A 24,453-nucleotide genomic window follows, 5' to 3' on the forward strand; every position below is an offset into this window, starting at 1 on the left:
GACTGATGGCTAAATACATGATATCCTATGCAAAATATCAGCATCCTCATCAACTGATGATGCATGTAAAAGACAAGAAAATAAAATAAAGAAAAAGTATTGCTCTTGTATTGCAGTGTCAAGCTAGTTAATCCTAGTATTGTGAGTATTTTAGATTAGATTAGACTCGTATTTCATTCTAATGTAACCCCGTTTGGATGCTTAGCCAAAATACTTTGCACTCACTAAAGCAAACGTACTTATTACAGCCCCATGCACACCACTTCAGCATGTGAAGCCTGCCCTGCTTTGTTATAATTGCTAAGCTATGATTGGGTAATGATGTTTTGGAGGATGTAGTTGGATGAGTGATGATGGGCCATAAAAAGAAAAACTGCAAATAAAAAAGTCTTAGTTCACAAATACACTGTGCCATCAGTATTTAGCCAACTGTCTAGTTTACTGAACTTTGGATTGACAGATGGGGAGGCAAGACAAGGGTTGAAACTGAAAGTTTTTGAAAGCGGGATGGCTGGAAAAGAGAAGCACATATTTTTGATGAAAATGCAAAAAAAGTGTTGAGAAAGGGATATAAATAGACAGAGAGGTGGAAAGGTAGATGCATACTGTACAGTATGGATGTATATTTACATTGGCAGATTGACTGAGTGTCCGATCTAATTTGTCAGCACTTCTCTGCTAAGTGTTATGGTATTGGCTGACAGTCTCGTCCCTCCTTCAACCATCCTGCCCTCCTGCTCTCTCTTCTTTGTACAACACCACAGAGGAAATGTTGATTTTAATCACTAGACATAATTAATTACCACCCTTCCTTGTTAAGAAAATAACAGCCTCACAGCCACATAGTAATTGGCAGTCATTTAATTTACGGTCTACTGTATGCGAGTTTTGATGAGTGTGTGCACATCTTTGTATGCAAAGAGGCCATAAATGGATGTGTGTCTTTGCAGTTTGTAATGTTTTGTTGGGAGAACATAAAATCAGAATGTTACTGGGGAATCCTAAGGTCTTATATACCCTTGAATTTTCAAACATAATGAGTAAATGTGGCCATAAAACTTTATAAAATGCTTCAATCACGTGAAAGTGTTCAGTACTCAGTATTCATAACACAGTCAGGCAATAACAATGATAAACAGACTTTAGGTTGCAGTTTACATTCAGTGATGGATTTGAGAGCTTTAAATTGCAGTGAGGGCTTTTTACAGGTAGTTAAGATTCCATTTCTGTTTCCCAAATGACCTTGATTTCCAGAAGGTCCTGAGCCTCAGCTTTGTTCATTTATTGCCCCCTCCCCCATCATAAGCCTACAGGCATGGATCTGACGTGCTGGCAGTTATTTAGTGTGCGCTTTTACTTATACATTAGTCCACAAATGTCTCAGAACCTGAATGAGGATCAGATACTTTATAAAGGACATCAGCTAAACTGAGTGCTGCTCAATTAACAGCCATCCATCGCACTAAGTGTTGGTCAATTGCAATACAATTATAGGACCAAGTGGATTAATTGTGTCTCTTTGTGAATAATTTCATCACATTAAGCCTTGACCATCAAATAAAGGCAAACAATACTGAACAGAAAAAGGTATATAAAACAGGCTTGTGGATTCTGATCTTTTTTTTACTGCTTTGTCCATCCGATTCTTAAGCGAGGGTCTTTGTATATTCTTCCACTCTTTGAAACATAATCTTGAATATTAGTCACTCCTTCAATATTTTACAAACAAATAATTCTGACAGTCTTTGATGGGGCCATTCAAAGACCATTACATGGAAAATTACAATGCAATACATTGGCTATCAGCTGAATCTATGGCCAATGGACTGTTTGTGGCTGATTTAAATCACAGAAATACGTGCCTTTTATAATTTCTGACTCATCAGCTTTCAAGCTGTCACAAGGCAGCCTCTTAAAGCATATTTGTGTGCCATCAGTAGTTGTGCTTTATTCATTTTCACTCGTACGGTAATCTACACAACATAAAACAACTCACCTGCTTCTTAATAAATGTGTCTTGGGAATATGTTTTGTTAAAAAGCTTTGTAAACTAGGGATATACCACAGTTTTGTAGATAAACATGCAGTGGGGCCACATAAGCTCCACTTCAGAGAATATTTGCATTCATACACTCATTTGTGCACTGCCTTCTGCTGTTCAACACAACAAAAAATGTAATTATCGTTTTGAAGGCAATATTGCATCATGTATATTGGTATCTGAAAATCTAAAAAGAAACACAGTATAGTAGGGTATACCACCCAGATTGCTACACTTAACTAAAATATTTTCTCCATTACTGCCTCAAAACATATTTCATTAAATTTGGTTGTGGGACAGCTTCATTTGGCAGCTGAAGCATGAATACTTCAGAGCTAGATGTTGACCAATATATAATATTTAAAACTCATAGTTTCAAATTATCCAATGAATAAAAATAGAGGTTTAAAGAAGAGGTGGGTATTTACAGGGCTTATTTACAGATTAAAATGTTTGAATTCGAGTGTGTATAGACCTATATACTGATAAAATATCAACAGGCATTACATAAATATCACGTCATATAAATTTGAGCACACCACTCAGGCTGAAACTATGTTTTATGAGTCTGCTGATAGTAATGAATGCTTTGTGTGCATGTTTGTGTGTGTGTGTGTTTGACAGGGGCCTGTCTTTGCCGCAGCCATGCTTTGGCAGGTTGTAGTTTTCCCCTCAGAAATCAGCCGCTCTCTGAACTGTTAAATCACACTAGAAACCAACCTTTGAGAAGAAAATTAATTACTTTCCCTCCACCCCCACCTCCTCCCTCTCTCATTTTTTCCACATTAACCCTCCCTCAATCCTTTTCTCTCACTCACATAATGATGTAGAATAAGTTTAGCCACAGGTGACATATTTTAGACTAACAGTGAAATATGCCATTACCCGTGACACTTTGCCCCGTCTTTTCATCGCCTTGTTTGAAGTTTCAAGGGCTGTGATGGTCCAGATTGAGTGTTCGTGATGGTGCAGTTCATTTGGGTCTTGTTTTGGAAGGAGCACCTTGCCCACAGACTCTAATGCGGTCATTAGGTTGTCAAGTTTTGCCATCACAATCGGGAGCATGCTTCATTTGAAGTTAGTGAAAGCTGCTCCCTTGTTTCTAATTTTTTTTTTGTGTTGGATGGTGTCTAGTGGACGTGGCCAAGATACTGGATCACCGCGATTCATAGCAGAATTTGAAAGAAACAGACAGTTACTCAAACCTGAACATTCTTTCAACTAATTTCTACGTTATGCTCAGTGACCTGGGAATATCTAGAATATATTTCTACAAAACTGATTTCTTTTCTCACCTCGCTGCTTTCTTCCCACCCTTCCCCTCCCTCCTTCCATCACCTTTTCCCAACCAGGTCCAGATAGAAGATGTGGAGAATGAGGAGAAAAGATGCACCCTCTTCCTGGAGCTGCTGGAAGCTGCTCAGAAGTGGGAGGACTTTCAGCTGCTCATGCTACTCCTACAAGCGTGGCCACCCATGATGAAAGAGGAAGTGTAAGACACATGTCTTTCAAAAAAATGTTTTTCCATTATTCTTTGATTCTTTAGAGGGTAAAGCAATACTTCAACATTTTGGGGAATATTTTTATTTGCATTCTTGCTGAGAGTTAGATGAGAGGATAGATACCACTCTCATGTCTGTATGGTAAATATGAAGCTGGAGCCAGCAGCTGGTTAGCCTAGCACAAAGACTCAAAAGAGAGGGAAAGAGCTACATTATATCCTGTCTAATCTGTCCAAAAACTCAGTGTTACTGATGTATTCTAGCTGCATCCCCCTGTTTCCAGGCTTTTTGCTAAGCTAAGCTAACCAGCTGCTAGCTGTAGCCTTATATTTAATGGACAGATATGAAAGCGGTGTTAATCCTCTCATCTAACTCAGCAAGAAAGCAAGTCAGCATATTTCCCACAATGTTGAACTATTCATTTGAGCACTTGTAGTACAGTTATTACTTCAGTTGTTCAGCTCATTAGTAACCATGTCAAACACACACAATTATAGCACAGAATTTAGAAATCACACAAAAAATGTAACAGAACATAAACTGTATTTTACAGGCAGATTTTTACAGGATAGAAATGCAATTATTCTGTTATTACAGTCTGTGCACAGTACAGTACATCGACAGTGTAAGAGCCGACTCACTGCAACCTCCTTTCTTTCTGTCCTTTCCACCTCACTTAATTTTCTCTCTTCTCTCGATGTGTTTGCCCTCTCAGCATCTTGTCTGAATGTCAGTCTTAAAGTTAACATATAAAATGAAGACTGTTTCATTAGTCTGGGTTATAGCAGCCGCTTTTCCAGGCTTAAACTAAGTGCTGGAGAACATGTTTTCCTGTGTAACAGTCAACCACAGTCATAGAAAATTCAACTGAATTTATACTGTAGTTTGTTTTTTAACAAAATCTGTGATACTTGAAGTCATTGATATTTTAATGGGAAACTTCTGCTCAGTGTTTTCTCAATTCTCTAAGAGTTGGAACGGAGAACTGTGGCTCTAATCACTCAGGGGCATGTACTGCTCGTAGACTTTTAGAGTTGGAAATGAAAGCAGGCGTCTTCACAAAGCTTTAGGCTCTGGACTTCTTGCACCAGCTGGTGTCTTATGAGCCTCAGCAAGCGTTGGCTGTATTATCGATAAGTGCCTAATGACGTGATTGCTCTTCTCCTACTCCGTTGTTCTCGATTAAAAGTGAGTGGTGCTCTGAGGACCGCTGAGACAATACAGGGTACTGCTATCGGGGGTTTATCCTTCCAGCTCAATCAAAGCAGACTGCGTTTCAAACAGTTTCGATCGGCAATTTAAAGTGGAGTTCTTCTCTGGTAGTTGTTCAAAACTCACACACAGCTATTTATAGGTGATTCAGCTTTATAGACTCTGATGACTTGTTAGGTTTGATCATTAACAAGACTTACATATGTTCATTAATCAGTTTAAAGGTCAACCAACCTGCCTGATTGGATACTTGCGCCTTTAATCTGAAGTAAACATAATGCTGCAAGCAGACTTCACCATACTTTGTCCTTCCAAATGATCAGATTAGGGGATTACGGTCATGGATCATGATGACTGGGCAGGAGAGGTTAGAGACAGACTTCTAGGATCAGGAATGTCAACAACCTGCGTCACTGTCGTAGACTATGTCAAATCGGGCGAGAGAAGGCAAAAACATTCTGACATGGTTGTAATTCTGTCAGTGACTTGTGAGGTACGAAAAATCTGTTGTTTTTCCACTATGACACGCTACAAATCGCAAAGTGTTCAGCCATTTTCGGGCTCATATTGTCTAGTCTGATGCAGCATAAGAGGAAGTAACAAGTTGATGTACTCAGATTTAAATATACAGTATCCTGAAGTGTGGAAAACAGGGGGATACAGCGAGAAATACCAAGATAGGCTCAGAAAAGCAATAATGTGATTGCTTAGTACGAAGGTTCGCCAGTTTATTAGGTACACCAAGCTAAAACTAATGCAGTCTAACAGAGCAGCAGCACCCACAATGTGGTGCTGTTTGGTTTGTATTGCATTATACTAGATATACTGAGCCTCAAAATGACCGTGAAGTTGAATCAACATCTCTCTAAAACAGTTTCAACAAACTGAACAGAACATTTTAACTTTCATTATAACTTGCAGGGCTCTTGTATTATACTGCATTAGTTTTAGACATGTCTGCAGAGTTGCTGTATTTCAAGTTAATGAATGAAAAGCATCAGAAGCAAGTGTGAAAAGTAGTTATTACTTATCAGCATGTTTGTTATGGGCAGCAGAGTTGTCACTGGTCCTGTGTGAAGTCAGTGTCTTTTCTGGCAGGGTGCTATTCGGCAGAGAAGCAGCAGGAGAAATGGGATTAGTTTTGGACAACACAGCTGCTTCAAGTTCACCCCCGGATTTCACTGACAGTCCGCTGACTTTGTGAGTGTAACAGCTGCAGTTAAAGCACCGCTGCTGGGACAGTCAGCTATAATCATTTCTTTTAACTGCAGACTGAGCTGCTGTATTTCGGATTTAAATGCAAACATAATGCTGAGTACAAACTCAGCTTTTGATTATGGATTTTGTCCTTTCTTGTCTCTCCTCAAGGTAATTTGCTGCAACATGCATACATACATTAAACACGCTGTAATGTAGCTCTTTGAGCAGCATAGAAGCCTGAAATTTAGGTCTGATCTGTGTTCACTCTGCATTTTATATGCGACGGCTGTTTCATCCGGCACTCATAATTCGGGACACAAAACTCAGAATAATTTAACTTTCAAAAGCCTCATTTGAGATGTTCTGTTAAATCTTGGAGGTTTTATCTTTTACTGCGAGGGACACATGGTTAACCTTAACCATCAGTCTGACTCAGCATTTAATCCTGGTTTAGATGGCACTGTGTTTAGCGTATATATGTGTCTGCAGTGAGAAGATTTGTTTCAGTAAGACCACAAGAGGCTGTTTTTTTTTGGAGCTATATTGAGTGTTGCATCTCAAAAGCTTATCCGTTAGTCTGTCCGCATAAACTGAGTCATGATTCAAAGCACGAATGGAGGCTGGCTGTGACTCACGCTGCACCCTTTGACAGATTTGGCGAGCGCGCAGACACTCATAAGTCGCAGTGCCTCCCAGTCCCCCCCTGGTAAAACACAGGAAGCAGCGGTGTGCCAGCAGCTCAGGTGGACTCCCGTTTGCTCCCGTAGCCATATCATCCGAAGGTGAATCAGCTTGCCAGGACAAGACACCCTGGTTGCTGGATGAAGAGCTGCTTTTTCTTCTGACAGACGCACAAAGGAGCCCTACTGTTCTCCCTGCTGTGTTTTTTTTTCTTCACCTCTTCCTTTATATCCTCTCTTTCTCTTACTCACACACATTTTTATTGCAGATGTGCATAGATGCATACAGTAGGATCTTACTTATGCTTAAATAAGACACACTTCAGCAGCAGCCATCGGGTTTCAAGCCACTTTTTCTATTTCTCATCACATAACCAACGATTTATCAGCATGTTAGCATCTGCCCGTTGTCGTGTTAAAACACCGGAGTGCAACAAAGCACAGATTCACATCAGTTGTTGTCTTTCCTCCCCTCATCCGCAATCTCCTCCTTTTCGTTCTCTGTCCGTTCAATATTTAATGCGTACTGCTTGTCATGTTAATCACATATGTACTGTAACTTCCAGCAGTGCTAGTGTGTCGGCGCCTATTTTCTAACCGCAGGAAACATGTCCCCCTCTTTACACTTGTGCTCGCCTGCCTGCAAATGATTGATGAGTGGCAGGGTTAAGAATTTTCCTCCATACAACATAGTATGAATATTTACAGCTTCACAACAGCTCAAAACGTGGTTTGATTCCGCTCATGTGGCTTTACGCAAATATAATGAGACCTTGGCTATGCATTTTCAATCACACTTGTGGAAGGAATCTCCATAACCACTAACGTAAGTGTTAGCCAGCAGTAAGGCATGGTGTAATATAGCACCGACTGCTTCCTATGCTAATGAAAATTAATCATTTCAACGGGATACATCTGTCAACCAAGATCCACTTAACAGATAATGAGTCGTTCTTTGGTTTCCATCTTTTTTTCATCACGGCTGATATTTATTAATAAAAATCCTTGAAGGTCGTATTGCCTTTGCATCACTTGTATTTGCTGGCCTTGGTGGTAGCTAATCGGTTCCTCCAGAGGCATTAGCAAATGTCTGGAAGAGCCCATGAAGGAGCTTGTAAACAAAGTGATGCTTTTCACTGTTGGTAGCTGAAGGAGCAAATCCAGCATGTAGGTGTTTTAATATTAACTGCTGGAGTATTGTGGTCAAACATCTTTCTTCATCACTCACATGTCAACGTCAGAATTCTTCAGCTCATCTGCAGACCTCTTGATATTTGTGTCTGCTCTCGTGACAGCCTGCGATTTGAAGGGATGCCGTTGCTGTTATTCTTCTGTGGCTGTTGTATTTATATTATTCGTAATGTACATTTTGATGCAATATGGTGTACTACCATACACTATGCACAGCTGCTGTAACCCGGTCATTGTCTAACAGGATTACCATCTGGTGACACACTGAATCTCTGAATAGGATTGCAGAGGAATGGATGAATAACATTACAGTAATTTTTCATGCTGCAAGATTGTTTTTGGCATGCAACAAGCCTTTACTGTTAGTTCTTGCCAACTGTTGTTGTCCAAAACACACTCACCAGTAATGGCAGATGTATATTTATGTACTTATGTATTTACCAGTGTATGTTCTCTCTACTGTATGTTCACCTCAGAAGGCATAGAAGCTCAGCAAAAGACATGTAATTCACATTCATAGCTCTGTCTCGCTTTCTGTCTCCAGGGCAGAATCGGAGCGTAACCCCTGGGTGTTGCTGACCTCAGCCCTTCTCAGCCACTGCCAGGGATCAGAGGTCAAACTAGACCTGGGTGAGCAAGTTGTCACTATGGTGCGATCCCTCTATAACACCAAACACAAGCTCCCTGCACAGGTAAACAGCTAACACTCCTTGCACAGTCTATGAATGCTTGTGTCTTCTTTTCCTCACAGTAATCTGAGAAATAGATCAAATTAATCCAAAAGTCTGAAAATATATTAATTTTGAGCTGAAGAAAATATCAGATTCAGTTGACTGAGATTCTAGGGTCAAGAGAAGCTTGCTTTTTCCAAAGTAAAATCACCTGTGTTATCACTCTTACGATGACTGGCTGAATCTCTGAAAAGGAAGTGAATACTGGAAAATAATGTTGCAGTTTCATGTAATACAGTGACAGTGGAATAGTTTGGGTCGAAGTAAAAGAAATCTGCCCTCAACACCTTTATAATTCATTTGCTATCACCATTATCAAAAATACGGGGCTAAGCTTGTTTGCATTCAACATACCCTCACTGCAGTGCCACCGTTTTACTCTGTATCTTAATACAGAAGCCTAAAGCTATTAAGCATGTAACCCACAGCAACGTGTTAGCATCAGCTCAGTGCTTTTTGCAATGTACTATAGGCATTCTTTGATATCTGACGGACTCTAATGCTATTCATGCCCTGCTGAGCACCATGGAAGTGGTAAGCCTAATGCCATTCTGTATGTCTAGCGCCAGCTGACTGTGATATTAGTTTAGCGCTAATGCTATTCAGTGTGAATAGGCTAGTGTCTGCCTGGCTGTCTAATATTAGTGTAGGAAGGGGGTGGGAGGTGGAGAAGGAGGTCTTTTACTCTGTTCTGAACAGCTTTAATTTGAATCTGCTGGAATGAAACCGCCAGAGCATGGGGGAGTCAGATTGCATTGTGATATCCATATATTACTGGATAGGACTGTAACAGGACTGTGTGTCTGCTGTGTGTGTGTGTGTGTGTGTGTGTGTGTGTGTTTGTGTGTAGACCTTTTTAAAAGTATTATGTGCATGCATGTCTGTACAGTATATGCACATCGATTAACCTTCACTGTTCCTCGCCTACTCTCTTCCCTCTGTCTCCTGCTCACTCCTTTTGTTCTCCCTTCCTTTTTTTTTTTTTTTACTCTGTCTTCTGATTACCTTTCCCTATTTTCATCCCATTTTTGCTTTTATCGCTCCCCTCCTTTTTTCATTCATTTATCCACACATCTATCCACTCCCCCCCTATGCCCTGTCTCTCTCCTCCCCTCCAGTGTATCAGACACATAGCCACTCTGCTGCTCCAAGACCAGCCGAGCCACCAGCAGCCCGCACTCAAACTGATGGCCGAGAGCGGTGATGAGCAACTACTGCAGCTGACTCTGGATCAGATCAACAGCATGACCGCAGTAAGTGTCACTGTAATTGTCTGCATCGTCCATATTCAAATGCAGACCATGTGGACTCCACTGCATGAGCCACACTTTGAATTTAGATGTTGTTGTACAGCAACTAATGATTAATTTCACCATCAGTTTGATTGTTTTTTTTTGTTTTGTTTTTAATCATTGGTTAATTCTTCTATAAAATGTGGAAGAAATTGTGGAAAATGTCCAGAGCCCAAGGTGACATCTTCAAATTGCTAGTTTTGTCTGACCAACAGTTCAAAACCCTTAAAGGAACAATTCAGTATTTTGGGAAATTTGCCAGGAGTTAGATGAATAATAATAATAATATTACATTTTATTTATAGAATGTTTTTCAAGATGATCAAAGCAACTTTACACAGCAAGTTTAAAAAAGATCCAAGGTAACTAAAAACACACTAAAGAGGAGAGAAGATTGATCCCTCTCTCATGTCTATATGATAAATATGAACCTACAGCAGCAGTCAGTTAGTGTAGCTTAGCTTAGCATAAAGACTGGATACAAGGGGAAACAGCTCTGTCCAAGGTTAACAACATTCGCCTGCCAGCGCCTCTAAAGCTCACTAATTAACATATTATATCTTGTTTATTTAATCTGTACATAACCCAGAGTGTAAAAACTACACTGTGGTTTTACAAAGGGTAACATGCCTGACTATTTCTTGGCTGGGTGCAGTAACTACCTGGAGTCATCACTGTGACCACCACAAAAAAACTCAAGAATGTAATTAAGCATATTTCCCATAATGTCAAACCTTTCCTTTAATGCCTATACAGTCTGTAGTTCAGATCCAACATGGTTGTCTCTTTTGTTTGTGTACTAAAGGCAATGAGATAACAATGATCTAGCAGGCCTCAGGTACTCCATGTGCTGCATTAAAAGTGTGAGAAAGAGGTAGAAAGGTGGAATGCAAAAAAATACAGGCAAGAAAAAAGACTGATGAAGATGTTCTGATCTATTCTCTAAAATGTGAAAAAATAAAAGATAAAGACAAATTAAAGAAAACCTCTTGACTTTTGTAAGATAAGAATTAAGTTCTCCAAAAGATTTTAACATTAATATAACCAAATAACATTCATCCACTTGCTATAAGTGCCCTCTAGATTTTGGAAGCTTGCATCAGATAACAGAGTAATCGTTCAAGACCGTGTGGGCCGCACTCCACTGTTTCCTGATCAGATAAGCAGTTGTCACAAAGTAGGCCTCTCAGACCCTGTAGACCCTCTTTTTGTTCTTGGATCAGATAAAAGAAAGCCTCACTATTAAGTGACAGAGCCCCTATTAAATGAAACGCTCAAGCTCCTAGATCAGTTCACCTGAACAACACGCCGCTTCTATTCCACAGAGAAAAGAGAGCACGACCAAGGAGGCTGCGGTGTTAAAGGGGGGAAAGAGGAAAGATAATGTGATTTAGATGTGGGAAGAGGAGGAATGGGTGTTGAGGAAGAGAAATAGGATGAGTAAATGTATTAAAATGTAAAGTTAGAAAGAGACAGAGAGGACAGAGCAGGGTACACAGTCTGACTGAAGAGGGGATGGTGCTGTACGGTAGATTAAAGACAGAAAAGATAAATCAGGCAGAGTTAGAGAGGGTATATGAATGGAGTAAGACAGGCAGTGTGTCACATTGCTTTTGAGAAATAATCTCGCCTCCGCCGCCTAAGAGCTGAGTGAACAGGGGCATGTTCGGAGCAGCACAGAACAGTGTTCATCTGAAGATAACATCAACCGAGACAGAGAGAAATCGTCTTACATCTAATACATCTGATAATGTGTTGGCTTGCTGCTCACTGTGGTGTTGTGTGGATGTGAGTGTATTTGTCTGTGTGCATCTCTTCTATTTCTCATGTGTGTGCGTGTGTGTGTGTGTCTCTGTCCTTGTGAATTAGGGTGTGTTTTTACCTAGTGCTTGTTTTGCTATTAATGTCTTTTCAAGTAGTGTCGCTGACTATCTTAGAGTACATTAAAGGGTCTCCTCAGACAAATTATTGAAAAACACAACTAACATTTTGCAGAAAGATAGTTGTGTTGGGCCAGGTGAAGGATAACAGAAAAATATATTCAGAGAGTTTTGATTTAATATGTTAAGGTTTTGAGATATCCGTCTCTGAGATTTGAGCTTCCACCTCAATACAAAAAGATTTGGCTGGTGATTTTCTATATTGTTCTGATTGTCAACAAATCTCATGTGCAGATCCAAACCAACAATAAACTGATCCTACGTAGAAGTATTGTGTGTCTGTATCTGATTCCCTTGTGCCATAGATCTTAAAAACATGTCAGTGAACCACACCGTTGTAGTTGGTGACACGTTTCTTCACCTGGAAGATTACGGTCATGTTAGTTTGTTCAGAAACGGCTCTAAAGACTAACGTTTTGAGTCTCCGTTGAGAAGTTCTGTGTAAGGTAAATGTGACTGGGCATGTGCAGGTACGTGAATCCGTTTTCAGTGCTTTGTTAGCTTGTTGCGCTACATATCACAATCTCTTGACTTTGTATTGAAGTGCTTTGAGAAACAACAACACACAATGTAGTACAAAGTCAGGAGGTGATATGTGATATGTAGCACAACAAGCTAGCGAAGCTCTGTAAACGGAACCGCGTTCCTTTGCATGCGCAGTGACATTTACTTTACAGACTGAGACTGAGAGACTGAAAACGTGATTGCTGTTATTAGTTGTTATTATTAGTCTTTGAAGCTGTATTTAAACTAATTAATGCGACCATAATCTTCATAACGAAGGAACATGTCACCCAGTGCAACGGTGTGGCACATTGGCAGATTGACGCAGAGGTCTACATTAAGATATATCAGACTTCAGTTTGTCTCTGCACATGAGATTTATTGACAATAAGAAAATATAGACCATCGCCAGCCATATCCTTTAATAAATTCAACAGCAACTTGTCTTTTTAGACACAGTGTTCCAGTTACTCTGGATAATTCAAAGGCCTCCTGTCAACTGTTTTCACAGGGACATTTTCTTCAGCACCAAGTAATTCCAATGAAAATGAGAAGATTTACTGTATGTGAATTATCCAAAGTAACCAGTAAATTGCTGCTGGAAAAACATGTTGCTGTTAAATCTTAAAGGTTTTTTAAAGGTATTTTTAAATTATGTGCAAAATATCACCAACTTTCATTGTGTTTTTCTATTTTAAGTAATAGTATTGTTTGAAAATGTAGATGCTGCACCCTGGTTCTGGCTTTTATTAATTAATGGTGTTGTATAGGCATTTGTATGCACAAAAGAATAAGAACTACAAGATGATGGTTGGGTTTTGTGTGCGTGTGTGTGTGTCTGTGTGGGTGGGGGGGGGGCAGGTGAACCGACACTTTAACACACTTTAATAGATCACTTCTCCACATCACACGTTGTTCACCATCATGACTAAATTCAACCTGATACAAGAGCACAACACTCAGAGGCCCTTTTATCAGATCTACAAATAGCCTGAACCTGTCAGCAGCTATCCATTAGAGGATCAGTAGATCTCATCACAGAAGGATCAGGAATAATTGATTTTAGTTCAACTCGGTTGATCAGGAATTCAGCGAGTGTACTGAAGAAGCTCGACTGCAAAAGTTACTTGTCAGTTACTTTAATTGTTTCACTGAGGTTTTGTCACACTTTGTTTCACTCCATCATACAAGACAAAATTAATTTGTCATTGAAAACCATGTGAGATGTTCCTAAATGTCACTCCTAATTCACCTGGCTTTTCATGTCTCCATTAACCAGCCTGATGTTGATTTTGGCCTCATTGCACCGTAAATTTATCAACCCTGCGACGCGCAGCGCTCTTGATTAAATACATAAAAATGACACGCCACTCTGACTGACTGGCAGGTCTTATCTTCCGGCGCTGCCCCACGGTGTGTGTTCCCTGCCACTCTGCTCTGTACCTGTTGTTAAAGATTACTCCGCTCATTGTTTTCCTCACTATCAACACTTTTTTTTTTTCCCATAGAAGACATGCCTCTGAGATTACGATAAAAATAAAAAAAGATTAATTCTGGAGATTAGTTTTTAATTAAAATGGTGTTACAAAAAAAAACACTTGACACAAGAAGTAAATGAGAAAAAGTAATTTATTTGGCTGTAGTTATGTGTTCATTTGTTTCACATTCACTGCGTCTTGCCTGGCTGCGATGTGGCAAGTTAATGTATGCGAAGCTCTGTTGGAGGAGGCCACAGTGGGTGTTGGAGAACAGAAGGAGAGAGGAAGGAAAGAAGGAGTGGGAGCAGCGTATATGATTCAAAAGGGAGACAAAGACAGAGAGCAGGTAATGTAGAAGAGGTTATATTGTTCTCGATGAATGACGCAGAAAAATAGTTATTTATTTTTTATTTGGAGCAGAAACTTTCACACTCCCATCTTTTCCTCCTTTCTTTTCCTCTCTGCTCCCCTCCTGGTGAAGATGAATGAGCTGCGGAGATGCGCAGCGGAGCAGAGAGCAAGGGGTTAACACCAGTCTGACTAATGGGAGACAGACATAAGGGGCTGATAAGAGCTGTCCTGCCAATATGAATGAGCTGTCAGTGCAGCGGACAGCATATTTAGATACTGCTGCATGTTTGCGCTAACACAGTATGCCGCAGTACACACCAAAGTTCGCTGCGATAGTAGTCTCATATTTAAATTCATTCATGATTCATCCAGTCTTCTTTTACTTTCTGCATGGTCATTTATCACCTGTTTTTATTTGCATGTGTGCGACCTTGTGTATGTATATAATCAAGTCAAAGAAACACTCCAAAGAATCAAAATACACCTCGTCCGTTTGCCCGACAGATTGAAGACAAGAAGTGTGTGTGTGTGTGTGTATATGCATTATTGAGTGATTATTTGTCTAATTGCTTGTTTAATTGGGCTTGTTTACAGCTTTTGTGCCATATTGGACCTGTTAATCTGGCTGCGTTTGCTTGCAACTCAATGTGTTGATCCCTGATTTGCTTGTGTGTGTTTGTTTGCTCATGTGCGTCACAGCCCACTTTTATTTTTACTTTTTGGCTTCACAGCCTCTTCTTCTGTCACTTTCAATCATGTCGCACTGTAAGCAAGGACTGTTTGGTGTTTTGTGCATGTGTGTGTGTGTGTGTGTGTGTGTGTGTATGTGTGCGTGCAGCAAAGCCTAGGGACAGCCAGGATGGAGGGATGGGAAGCAGAGCCCGAGGAAGGAGAGAAAAGGACGAGAGGAGGAGGAAAGGAGATAGTTGTGTGTTGTCTGGCATTCCCAAGAAGCTTTATGATTTAAATGATAAAAGAAGGCTTGGCCATGCATTATGTATTAGGCATTGTACGTGTACGGTAATTCCAATTAAGCTCTCAGCCGGGTTTAGCTCAGGGACAGAGAGAGGGTGGAGAAAGACGTATGCAGGAAATGAGAGACGTGCAGAGCAAGAATAGAAAACAAGGGTGTGAAAAATTGACCAGACCAATCAGGCAACATTTAGCAGCCACTGAAAACAAGCAGGAAAGACAACCTTGGCTGTCTTTCACAGGGGGGAGACGGCAAGAAATGAGAACGTAATAACAATAGCGAGAGGGGGGTTGGACATCTTATGGCTGCAGTTTGATGTGTCAGTCCTCTTGTCACGCTGAGTGTTTGTGCATTCACTCACAGCCCACGCCAGCTGTGAGTGGGAGCACACACACACAAGACAGAAAGATACGTCTTGTTTTCGCTTCGTTGAGGAGACAGACAAGGTGTTGTTTGAACCTTTAGAGAAGACTCGGAGAGGCTTTGAACCTGACATGCACACACACACACATGCACTTTTGCACCGAAAATACATACACCCCAGGACAGGTTTTCATGTTCTCCAAGCTGTTGACCTTTGAGAAGAAAAGGAAGGCATGATGGATGTATTCCCTCCTCAATCAGATTCTATTTGAGCTGAACTGTTTGTAAAGGCAAGGCCTGGAGAAATCACTTGGGGAAACTCAAACTCAGAGAGAAGAAAGAGGGGTGAGGAGGGAAGAATCACAGGAGGAGGGAGGTATGGATAGATAAACAGGTTTGTGAGAGGTACAGCAGTCGGGATGCTCAGCTGTAGACTTTGCTTACTGTACTTACCTGAAGGAGCTGAGTTTAAACGGTGTTGCAGCCAGAAATTCCACTTCCCAAGTGTCCCTGAGCAAGATGCTGAATTCCCACCAGCTCCACTGCTCTTGGCCTGTAGCTGAACCCTAACCCATACATGAAACACATCGCAGACTGTGTGTCAGAGCAGCAACCATCACTGACTTTGATTTTGGGAGGGGAGAAATCAGAGCGTTATTTTGGAAACCAGTGCAAAGACAGTTTTCTTAAGGGAATAAATAATGTACTATGTCTGGGCAGCATATTTGAAAGCATTTTCACAGTATGAATAAAAATATTTTACAATATCAATGTGATAACTGTGTTTGACCAGTTGTATATATTATATATACTGTTAAATTGGGCAAACACAGTTTATTTATGAAGACCAAGAGCTCTTGATATATGTTTAAAAAATCTAATTTTGCTGTAATTAAAGAAATAGTTTGATATTTTGAGAAATACATTTATTTGCTCTCTTTCTAAGATACAATAAGATGGATACCACTTTCATGCTTTTACTTATAATTTGAAGCTACAGCCGGCAGCCTATTAGCTTAGCTTAGCATTAAGACTGGTAGCAGAGGGAAACAGCTAGTCTGGCTCTGGTAAAACTACAACTTGTGTTTTTTACACATTGATTTTTGTACAGATTTAACAATCAAGATGTAACGTGTTAATCAGTGATCCTTAGAAGGTACTGGTAGGTGGTATTTTTTTTAACTTTTGGACAGAGCCAGGCTAGCTGTTTCCCCCTGCTTCCACTCTTTATGCTAAGCTAATAGGCTGCTGGTTATAGCCTTATATTTAATGGACAGTCTTAACTTTTGGCAAGAAATCAAATAAGCAAATTCCCAAAATCCCCCCCCTCGATTACAGCTTTCTTGGAATCATTCATTTGTAGAACGATAATATGATATGTTACACACACATGTTCATGATATGATTCCACTGCCAGATGAAAATATTAAATTATGCCCTTCTCTACTAGGCTTTGAAGTTTTACAGTATTAATAGGTAATAACTAATAAATATTGTACTAGAGTGACCACAGTATATTTCTCAGCTACAGAGGAGTATTCGTGAACAGCTGCATCTCTAGTAAAGAATACATAAGAAGGGTAAGAAGATTTTTTTGATTTAAGACATAAAGCGTGGGTAATGATCATCTGAACCCTGTCATTACATCCAGCTTCCTACCATATATTGCATAGTTACAGTAGGTTTGAACATTGGTCCAACAGCAGTGCCTAAAATGTGACAGAGCCGTTCATGCTGTAAAAAGGACATAGTTATCTGCTCCGCTCTGATTTTAAGATTCCCCTCCATCCCTCCATTTCTCTGCCGCTCCTTCACATCTATTTTCAGCTCAGCTGTCAATCCAACTGACTCTAAGACTCAAATCTGCTGTCTCTCTTGACACCGTCAAACAGTAATAGCCTGGGAGGTGTGTGTGTGTGTGTGTGTGTATGTCAGTGTCAGTGTGCATGGCTGACCAGCTCTGTGTTCAAGAGATGTGTGGTTTTCCCTTTTCCATAATGAACCAGACGGTGCAGGAAAGATAGAATTTGTGTACATTTATACATTACGTTTCTGTGCAAGTACTTACAATATGTGTGTTTTTCTGTCCCTAAATTTGTCACAGCACACAACAACAAGACAGAATCCTTGTCCTCTAAATCTGCATTCATCCAATGTTGCCCGAACTTAATGGATGTACTAGTTTAACCAATCTCCTCTGCAGTGCCCTGCAGGTGCATCCACAGCATTGACACCTGCATTTCTCCTGCCTGATGGTTAATATTGCGACACATTTCAATCAGAGTGATATGAATATGTTCCACTTCTTATTTTTGGACATCACCTGGTACTGTAGAGCTTTCAGACCAGTGGTCTCTTTATGGACGTACCGCCAGGAGTCATGCATATGCTGTAGGTGTGAGCCCCTCATTATAGCTACACACTGCTGAAGGTGATTTCTGTGATTAGCATGCCTTCAGGTCAAATCAAGTTAAATTTGTTTGAACAGCCATATGAAATCACACTCAGGGTCTCTAAGGGCACCGCAAGGCCACGTTTAACAGTAAAAACATTAAAGAATAATTACGCTTTATTACGTTTAAGTCTCATTTTCATAGTTTTGTCCATCATTCCTATTGGTGTTATTAAGATTATATTCACAGAGTTAATTGCTGAGATCAAGGAGCGTGGTGACATTGCTTTAAGTTCAGTGAAGCAAGAAAAACAAATGGTTAGGGCCTAGGGATTAAGGTACCAACCACCAGCAGCAGCACCCTGGGTCAAGTCCAACCTGGGTCTTTCGTTGCATGCTATTTCTCATCTCCCCTCCCCTTCTTTCTCCCCTCACTTCCTGTCATCTTTTTTTACCACAATCCTCTCATAAAAATGACTTAAAAACAGATAAAGAAACACCAGTGGCTATATAATAACTGTTGCGGCCACAACAGGAAAGAAAGCTGTGGCTTAACCATGTGACCAGCAACGCATAAAGAGGACGCCATACCTGACCCTACAGTTAACCAAAACTATGGGAGTCTGGAGGCCTGGACAAACAGAATAAAAAGATAGGGAAGTTTGGGCCAACCATACAACGGACAACGGATCAAGAAACTATTTACAGCCAAACTAACTGTCCAACCAAGAAATAAAAACTTAACGGCATTAAATACTGGACTATCATTTAAATCATTAAGCTTATTGGGGATGCCTCTTTCACAAAATAAGAATCAAAAGAAACAAAACACTAAGATGGTAAGAAGGCTGCTTCATCTGGGATAGAGCGCTCCTTCTCCTCCAACCTTCCTTAAGTATGGGGGCAGGGCCACCCACTAATCACCCGATCAGGAGCACCTGAGACAGAGAGAGAGAGAGAAGAGAGGGAGAAAAACATAAGAAGAGGGGAGCACATAACAATCACACAGGTTGTAAATGAGCCAAAAATTTAGCCAAATTATCCAAAACACTTTATTTGGAAGTAAAAATTAGTGTACATATAATATACAAGCAGTTAGACGACCATATAGGTTTTATCAAACTAATTTGAGAGAGGCAAACATTGAAGGCAAACATTGAAATTAACACCAAAACAATCTGCTCTGCTCTTACCCAAACTTTGACTTCTGTCTTGTGCGAACTTCTTGTGCAATCATTGATTTTTTTTTTTTTTTTTTTTTACCGACATTTACGCGCGCGTTCAGTCTTGATTTTGCCTCCAAATAAAACGGTGTCTCATCATCTACCCACTTGTGTTTCTTGCTTGCTCTGACTTCATGATTGCATTGTCACAGTGTTAACAGATCTCAGGAATTACTCTGGTGATTACAGTGTTATCATAACCTTTAGCAATGGTGGCCAAAACTTCCAAAATAAGACCCAAGCTGTGACACACAGGAAGTATCCTGTAAAACCCTGAGTTCTTGTTGGCACACGTTTAGACACCACAGAGATATAAACCGTGAAATGTACATTATTTGCTCCTTTACCCGCACAGTTTGAAATCATCTTTTTAAGACACTGCATTTCAAAATAGGTCAGCGTTCGCAGCACCTCCAGAAATCACATAAAGAATATTTGTTCTCGGCCTCTGTTGATACTCCAAAATCAACAGTTGGAAGCTGAAGTTGTTTTGAAGTGCCTCTCCTTGATTCTACTGTTCATTCAGCCACTGGAAACAGTTGGTGCACTTAAAAATGTATGTATCTGATGCTTTCAGTGCATGTCTGCCCTTTTTTCTCCCCTCCGGCTCTCTCCCTCCGTCTTTCTCTGTCATACATTTCCCACACTCCCCTCTCTCCGTCACTCCTTCCCTTAATTCTCATTATAACTGGATGACCTCCTCATCCGCCCGTCTCAGCTTTCAAAAAATTTCTCCGCCTGTCTTCTCTGTCTCGCCCTCCTCCCTCCCCTGGCTTGTCATGATTCATCTGGTCCTGTCTCTCAATGGAAGGGAGAAATTAAATTATTAGTCATGCATGACATACTGTATCTCCATAACTGTTATATATTAACTCTCTACACTATCTCCCTTTCCTCTACTACCAATGTGACAATGAGCTTGTATCGTATTTAAATGATAAATGCATCCAAAGCCAGAATATCTCTAAAGTGTATATGAATCTTGGAACACTTGTACTTTTGCAGATCTGCTCCCATTATAGCACCTTTTTTTTTTTTTTTACATGTAAAACACAATCAACAACTCCAACAGAGGACAGTGTCAGTGTCAATAGCAACACTTAAACGTCTCTCAACTCTCATGTGAGACGTTCAGGTTTACTATTATCCATCATCACATCACATAAGTCATCCCTTATTAAGGTTTTCATGTTTTTAAAGGTGCAGTGTGTAGAATTTAGTGTTATCTAGTGGAGCAGACTTGGCAGAAACAGAATATAATATTAATAAGTATGTTTTAATTAGTGTATAATCACCTGAAAATAAGAATCATGTTTTCATTATCTTAGAATGAGCCCTTTATATCTACTTTATATCTTTATTTCTATATGTGCACCACTATGTTTCTACAGTAGCCCAGAATGGACAAACTAAACACTGGTGCCTTTTGCGTTTTTTCGTGACCACCTTAGGTTCTCCTACATGCTTGGAAGGAGTGGGGTTCAGTTTGTTGCAGTCTGCATTCTCGCCGCTAGATGCCACAAAATCCTACACACTGCACCTTTAACGATGAGTCAAGGGAAGAAAAATAAAGCGCGGCCGGCACAGAGATGGGCGATTTTTAGAGGCGAGGGAGCGAAATTCATCCAGCTCTGCTCCCTTCTCCACTACAGAAGAGAAGACATGAGCTCCACATTTATAATTGATCTGCCCCAGCTCCAGAAATACCCTGACAGGAACTCGCTGTTGACTGTGCGTGCGCGTACACGTCTGCCTGTATAGTTGTGCAAGTGCAAACTTTAATAATAGAGACAGCAAACAGGTGAGACAGTGCAGAGGAGATAGACTGAGTCACAGAGAAAGGGAGCGAGACAGCCTTTCAATCCAAGCACTCAGCCTTGCTTCTCCGTGGCCTGTAAACCACTCACTGCAGCCCCAGCGGCATTTAGCTGTTTTGAATTTGCATGCAATTCATTGATGTAAAGAAGTGGAAGATAGGATTAAAATATTACATAAAGATCTGTTTATGGCTGTGCGAACATGTCTTCAGAAGTGTTTTGGTAACTGAGAATGTTTTTCTCAAAGCTGCAAAGCACTGCGGAAACAGACAAGAAGGGTTTGTGTGTTTGTGTTTGTGTTTGTGTGCGTGTGTGTGTGTGTGTGTGTGTGTGTGTGTGTGTGTGGTCTGTCATAGGCTACTTTTGGGGACAAATTTCAGACTCAGCAGCAGTTAATGGGGGACAGCTTGTCCAACTGGTGACAAAAGCTGTGTCCCCAATCGGGAAAAAGCTCATTTTTGGGTCAGTTGTTAAGGTTAGGTTATGGTTAGGGTTAGAGGTAAGTCTCCAGGAAATGTCTATGTAATGTCCCCAAAAGTGACCATGATCTGAAGCGTGTGTGTGTGTGTGTGTACGCAGGCACAAGCCATGGGAATGGTGGTCAGCTACAGGGTCGACACAGGATGTGACCCAACACTCTGACCTCATCAGGCTTCTTCAAGCGTGTAACACTGTAATCACACACAGCCTCGAAATACTGCTGCTGCAGCAGGAAGCTTTAGTCCCTCTTGTTTCCACAGGCCAGTGTGGCTGGTAAATTTCCAAATTTAGCAGCTACTTTCAGTGTTTTATCTGCCAGGAGGTGTTTAGAGTAGAGTAGGTCTGCTGAGTGATAGCTGGGTACCTGGCAGAGTGACTGGTTGCATTTTTGCCAGAATTCTGACTGTTACTCCTGGCACATGTTCATAGAGATGTAGAAAAGGCAATCACACTTGAAAAGGAAAGTTAGTTTCTCCAGACTCCATCACCACATGTGTGTTTATACTTTAACATCTCCCCTCTCTGTATCTCTCTCTCCTCTCTTTTTCCTCCAGGAGACGGCTTCCTCCTGTGATGCCGAGCTCCTGACGTTGCTCCTGGACGCAGGGCTCCTGGTGGGCTGCGTCTCCTCATCCCTGTACCCCCTGCTCAGCTCCCACATGCTGTCACACCAGCAGGAGGGAGGCTGGGACGTGGAGAAAGCCGCCGCGGAGCTGCTGGCGGAGGGCCACGGGCCCGAGGCGGGCTCCCTGCTGCTGGCTCACCGCGGAACCCACCAGGCTCAGTTCACCTTCAACTCTGCCTTGGCCGTTCTTAGGAAGTGGCTGTGAGGGATGGGAGGAGGAGGAAGAAGAACGGGGTGCGGGGGAAACAGCTCGACATGGAGGCAGTCAGGACCACTACCACCACCATGGGCCGCAGTGATAAAGCAGCTTTAGGGAAGCAGAGGGGGAAGGTGTTGAGAGAAGAGTCTCCGGTTCATCAACTACAGACACGTCAACAGCAGCTGCAGTGTCTGCCTTGAAGGTATAAGAGCGGATACTTTTAATACTGAAACATCTGCTCAATTAGAAACATGATCAGACTACATACGTACATACAAACACAACCTCTGCTGTCTCTCAGTCATGAATGAATATTCAGACCGAGGGCTAATCACAAAATGCAATGACTGCTCACATTTATTTGCGTGTGTACTGTGTCCTATTGTGTGATAAAGTAATTGAGCAGTAGCCGGGAAGCAGTGGGTGGATATTAGCCTATTGTTCCGTGACAGGTTTGTCTCTTTGACGTCCCATCGTTAAACACCCTGCCTCTGCTCCATTGTTTTCCCCCTAATAATGTCTAATTAATTCCTTCAAAACAAATTAGCCCTGCAGCTGCCCCACGCTGTGTGTGTGTGTGCACGTGTGTGGATGCGCAAATATTGTATATGAGCAACGAGCACCGACACCCCTTGTAGAGCTAATGACAATGAGGAATAAATCTGCACCTGTGTGTTTGCACACACAGTGATGTGCTGTCATCACGGTTTGTTTTGCTTTATAAAATACATGTTTTATTCTGTGTCACCTATCAAGCTGAAATAAAGAAAAATCGAATCACCTGAGAATGAGTCAGTGTTTAATAAGTTTTTTAAAAATTTTGTTGCATTCCTCTCTTTTTTTTTTTTTTTAAATTGTATAACTTGTATGTTTATCTTATCTTCTCAGTATAAATTTGTCCATCTTTGGGGTGTACTTTTCGGTTTTTCAAAGTTGACCCTGTTAACATTTCAGTGAGTTTTACTTTTCTTTTTAATGAATGGGTTTTGAAAAGATTTGAGTTCTGTCTCAACATGAATGCACTCAAAACATTTGCATTATAATTGCAGCATTTTCACATTGTTCTAAGATAATTACAGCCCCCTGACCCAAACACCCAGTGTGTATTTTTGCTCGCCCTCAAATGTACCCTTTGTTTTTTGTTACATAATCATTTTAAAGTAGAATTTTATTCTCTTAGTGAAGTCTTTTCACTGGTCGGCACGCAAGTCCTGCTTATACTTATGCTCAGAATCTGCTGTAGCTAAAATATCTAATTTATCTCATTTGTCAAAGCGTTAGAAGTGAGATTTTTAGACTGCGTGTTCAAAATGAAAGCGTTGCTGACTCCATTTCCCCAGAGAAGCCAGATTTGTTCACTTTGTGCACTAAAAAATAAACCTAACCGATCAAAATAAACCTTCACTTTAATGAAAAGTAGGAGGGAATCAAACTTTTTCAACTCACAGAATCTCCTGAGCCGAGAAATATTTTTATTTTACACATTTTAATCATTGAGTTACTGAGGAGACAGAAATAATCACTGTGGTTACTGACATTAAACATGATGCGCTCATTTCTGCATTGTGCTTTAATTAATGATCCAGATGCAGCTTGTTGAAAACTAGCTGTAGCTGTGCTTGATGGCTACCTTATGGAATTGTGGCTCCAGCGGCTTCAAGGCCTGTTTAAATCTGCTCAGATAAGCAGATCATGTTTCCTTATTTGCTCGTTAACTCTCTCCTTCTGTACTTAATCCCTTAATTTAATGAGTAAACTTCATAATGATTTCTGCATGGGCTTTCTATAAAGACTCTGCTTTTCCTTCCTCCTCTCAAATTTCTTTTAATTCCTCCCATAGTTACGTTTCTGCTTAATACATTTTGTTTAAGATCCCTTTATCTTTTTCCTCCATTCGCCTGCCAAACCCCCCTGTCATTTGCAATATTTTCAGGCTAGCCCAAATAAGAATATATGTTTTTTCAATATCGTGAAATATTCGACAGTAATTCACTTTGGCAGGCAGCATTTAAAACAGCTGCTGGAGTAGAGTGGGCTGTATCCCTGACAGGCCAGAAATTGAATAAAGGGCCGTGGCTCGGAGGTATTTACCCTATTCCTGTGTTTCAAGCACGTTCATGTGAGGTGGGGATGGAGGGCTGGGTGGGCTATATATCAAACAGGCGAGTAATGAATCCCCTCCCACCTGTGGATGGGAAGAGGAAAATGAGACAATGCTTGTGTCAGTGACGGGCCACATGAAAATGCAGCAAGACTCCA

The 24,453-nt window shown here is 40.8% G+C and overlaps 1 protein-coding gene across 1 annotated transcript in view; it reads left to right on the forward strand.

Annotated features, from left to right (window-relative positions):
- Positions 1-22,982, forward strand: part of nbas (NBAS subunit of NRZ tethering complex) — a 160,461-nt gene extending 137,479 nt beyond the window's left edge. Inside the window, exons 50-53 of the mRNA XM_067573103.1 lie at positions 3,394-3,533; positions 8,371-8,518; positions 9,676-9,810; positions 21,925-22,982. Of these exons, the coding sequence (XP_067429204.1) occupies positions 3,394-3,533; positions 8,371-8,518; positions 9,676-9,810; positions 21,925-22,200 (699 nt within the window). The 3' untranslated portion in view covers positions 22,201-22,982. The remainder of the gene's footprint in view (positions 1-3,393; positions 3,534-8,370; positions 8,519-9,675; positions 9,811-21,924) is intronic.
- The last annotated feature ends 1,471 nt before the right edge of the window (positions 22,983-24,453 follow it).

The sequence above is a fragment of the Thunnus thynnus genome, chromosome 18 (assembly GCF_963924715.1).
Source record: "Thunnus thynnus chromosome 18, fThuThy2.1, whole genome shotgun sequence".
NCBI classification, from domain to species: domain Eukaryota; kingdom Metazoa; phylum Chordata; class Actinopteri; order Scombriformes; family Scombridae; genus Thunnus; species Thunnus thynnus.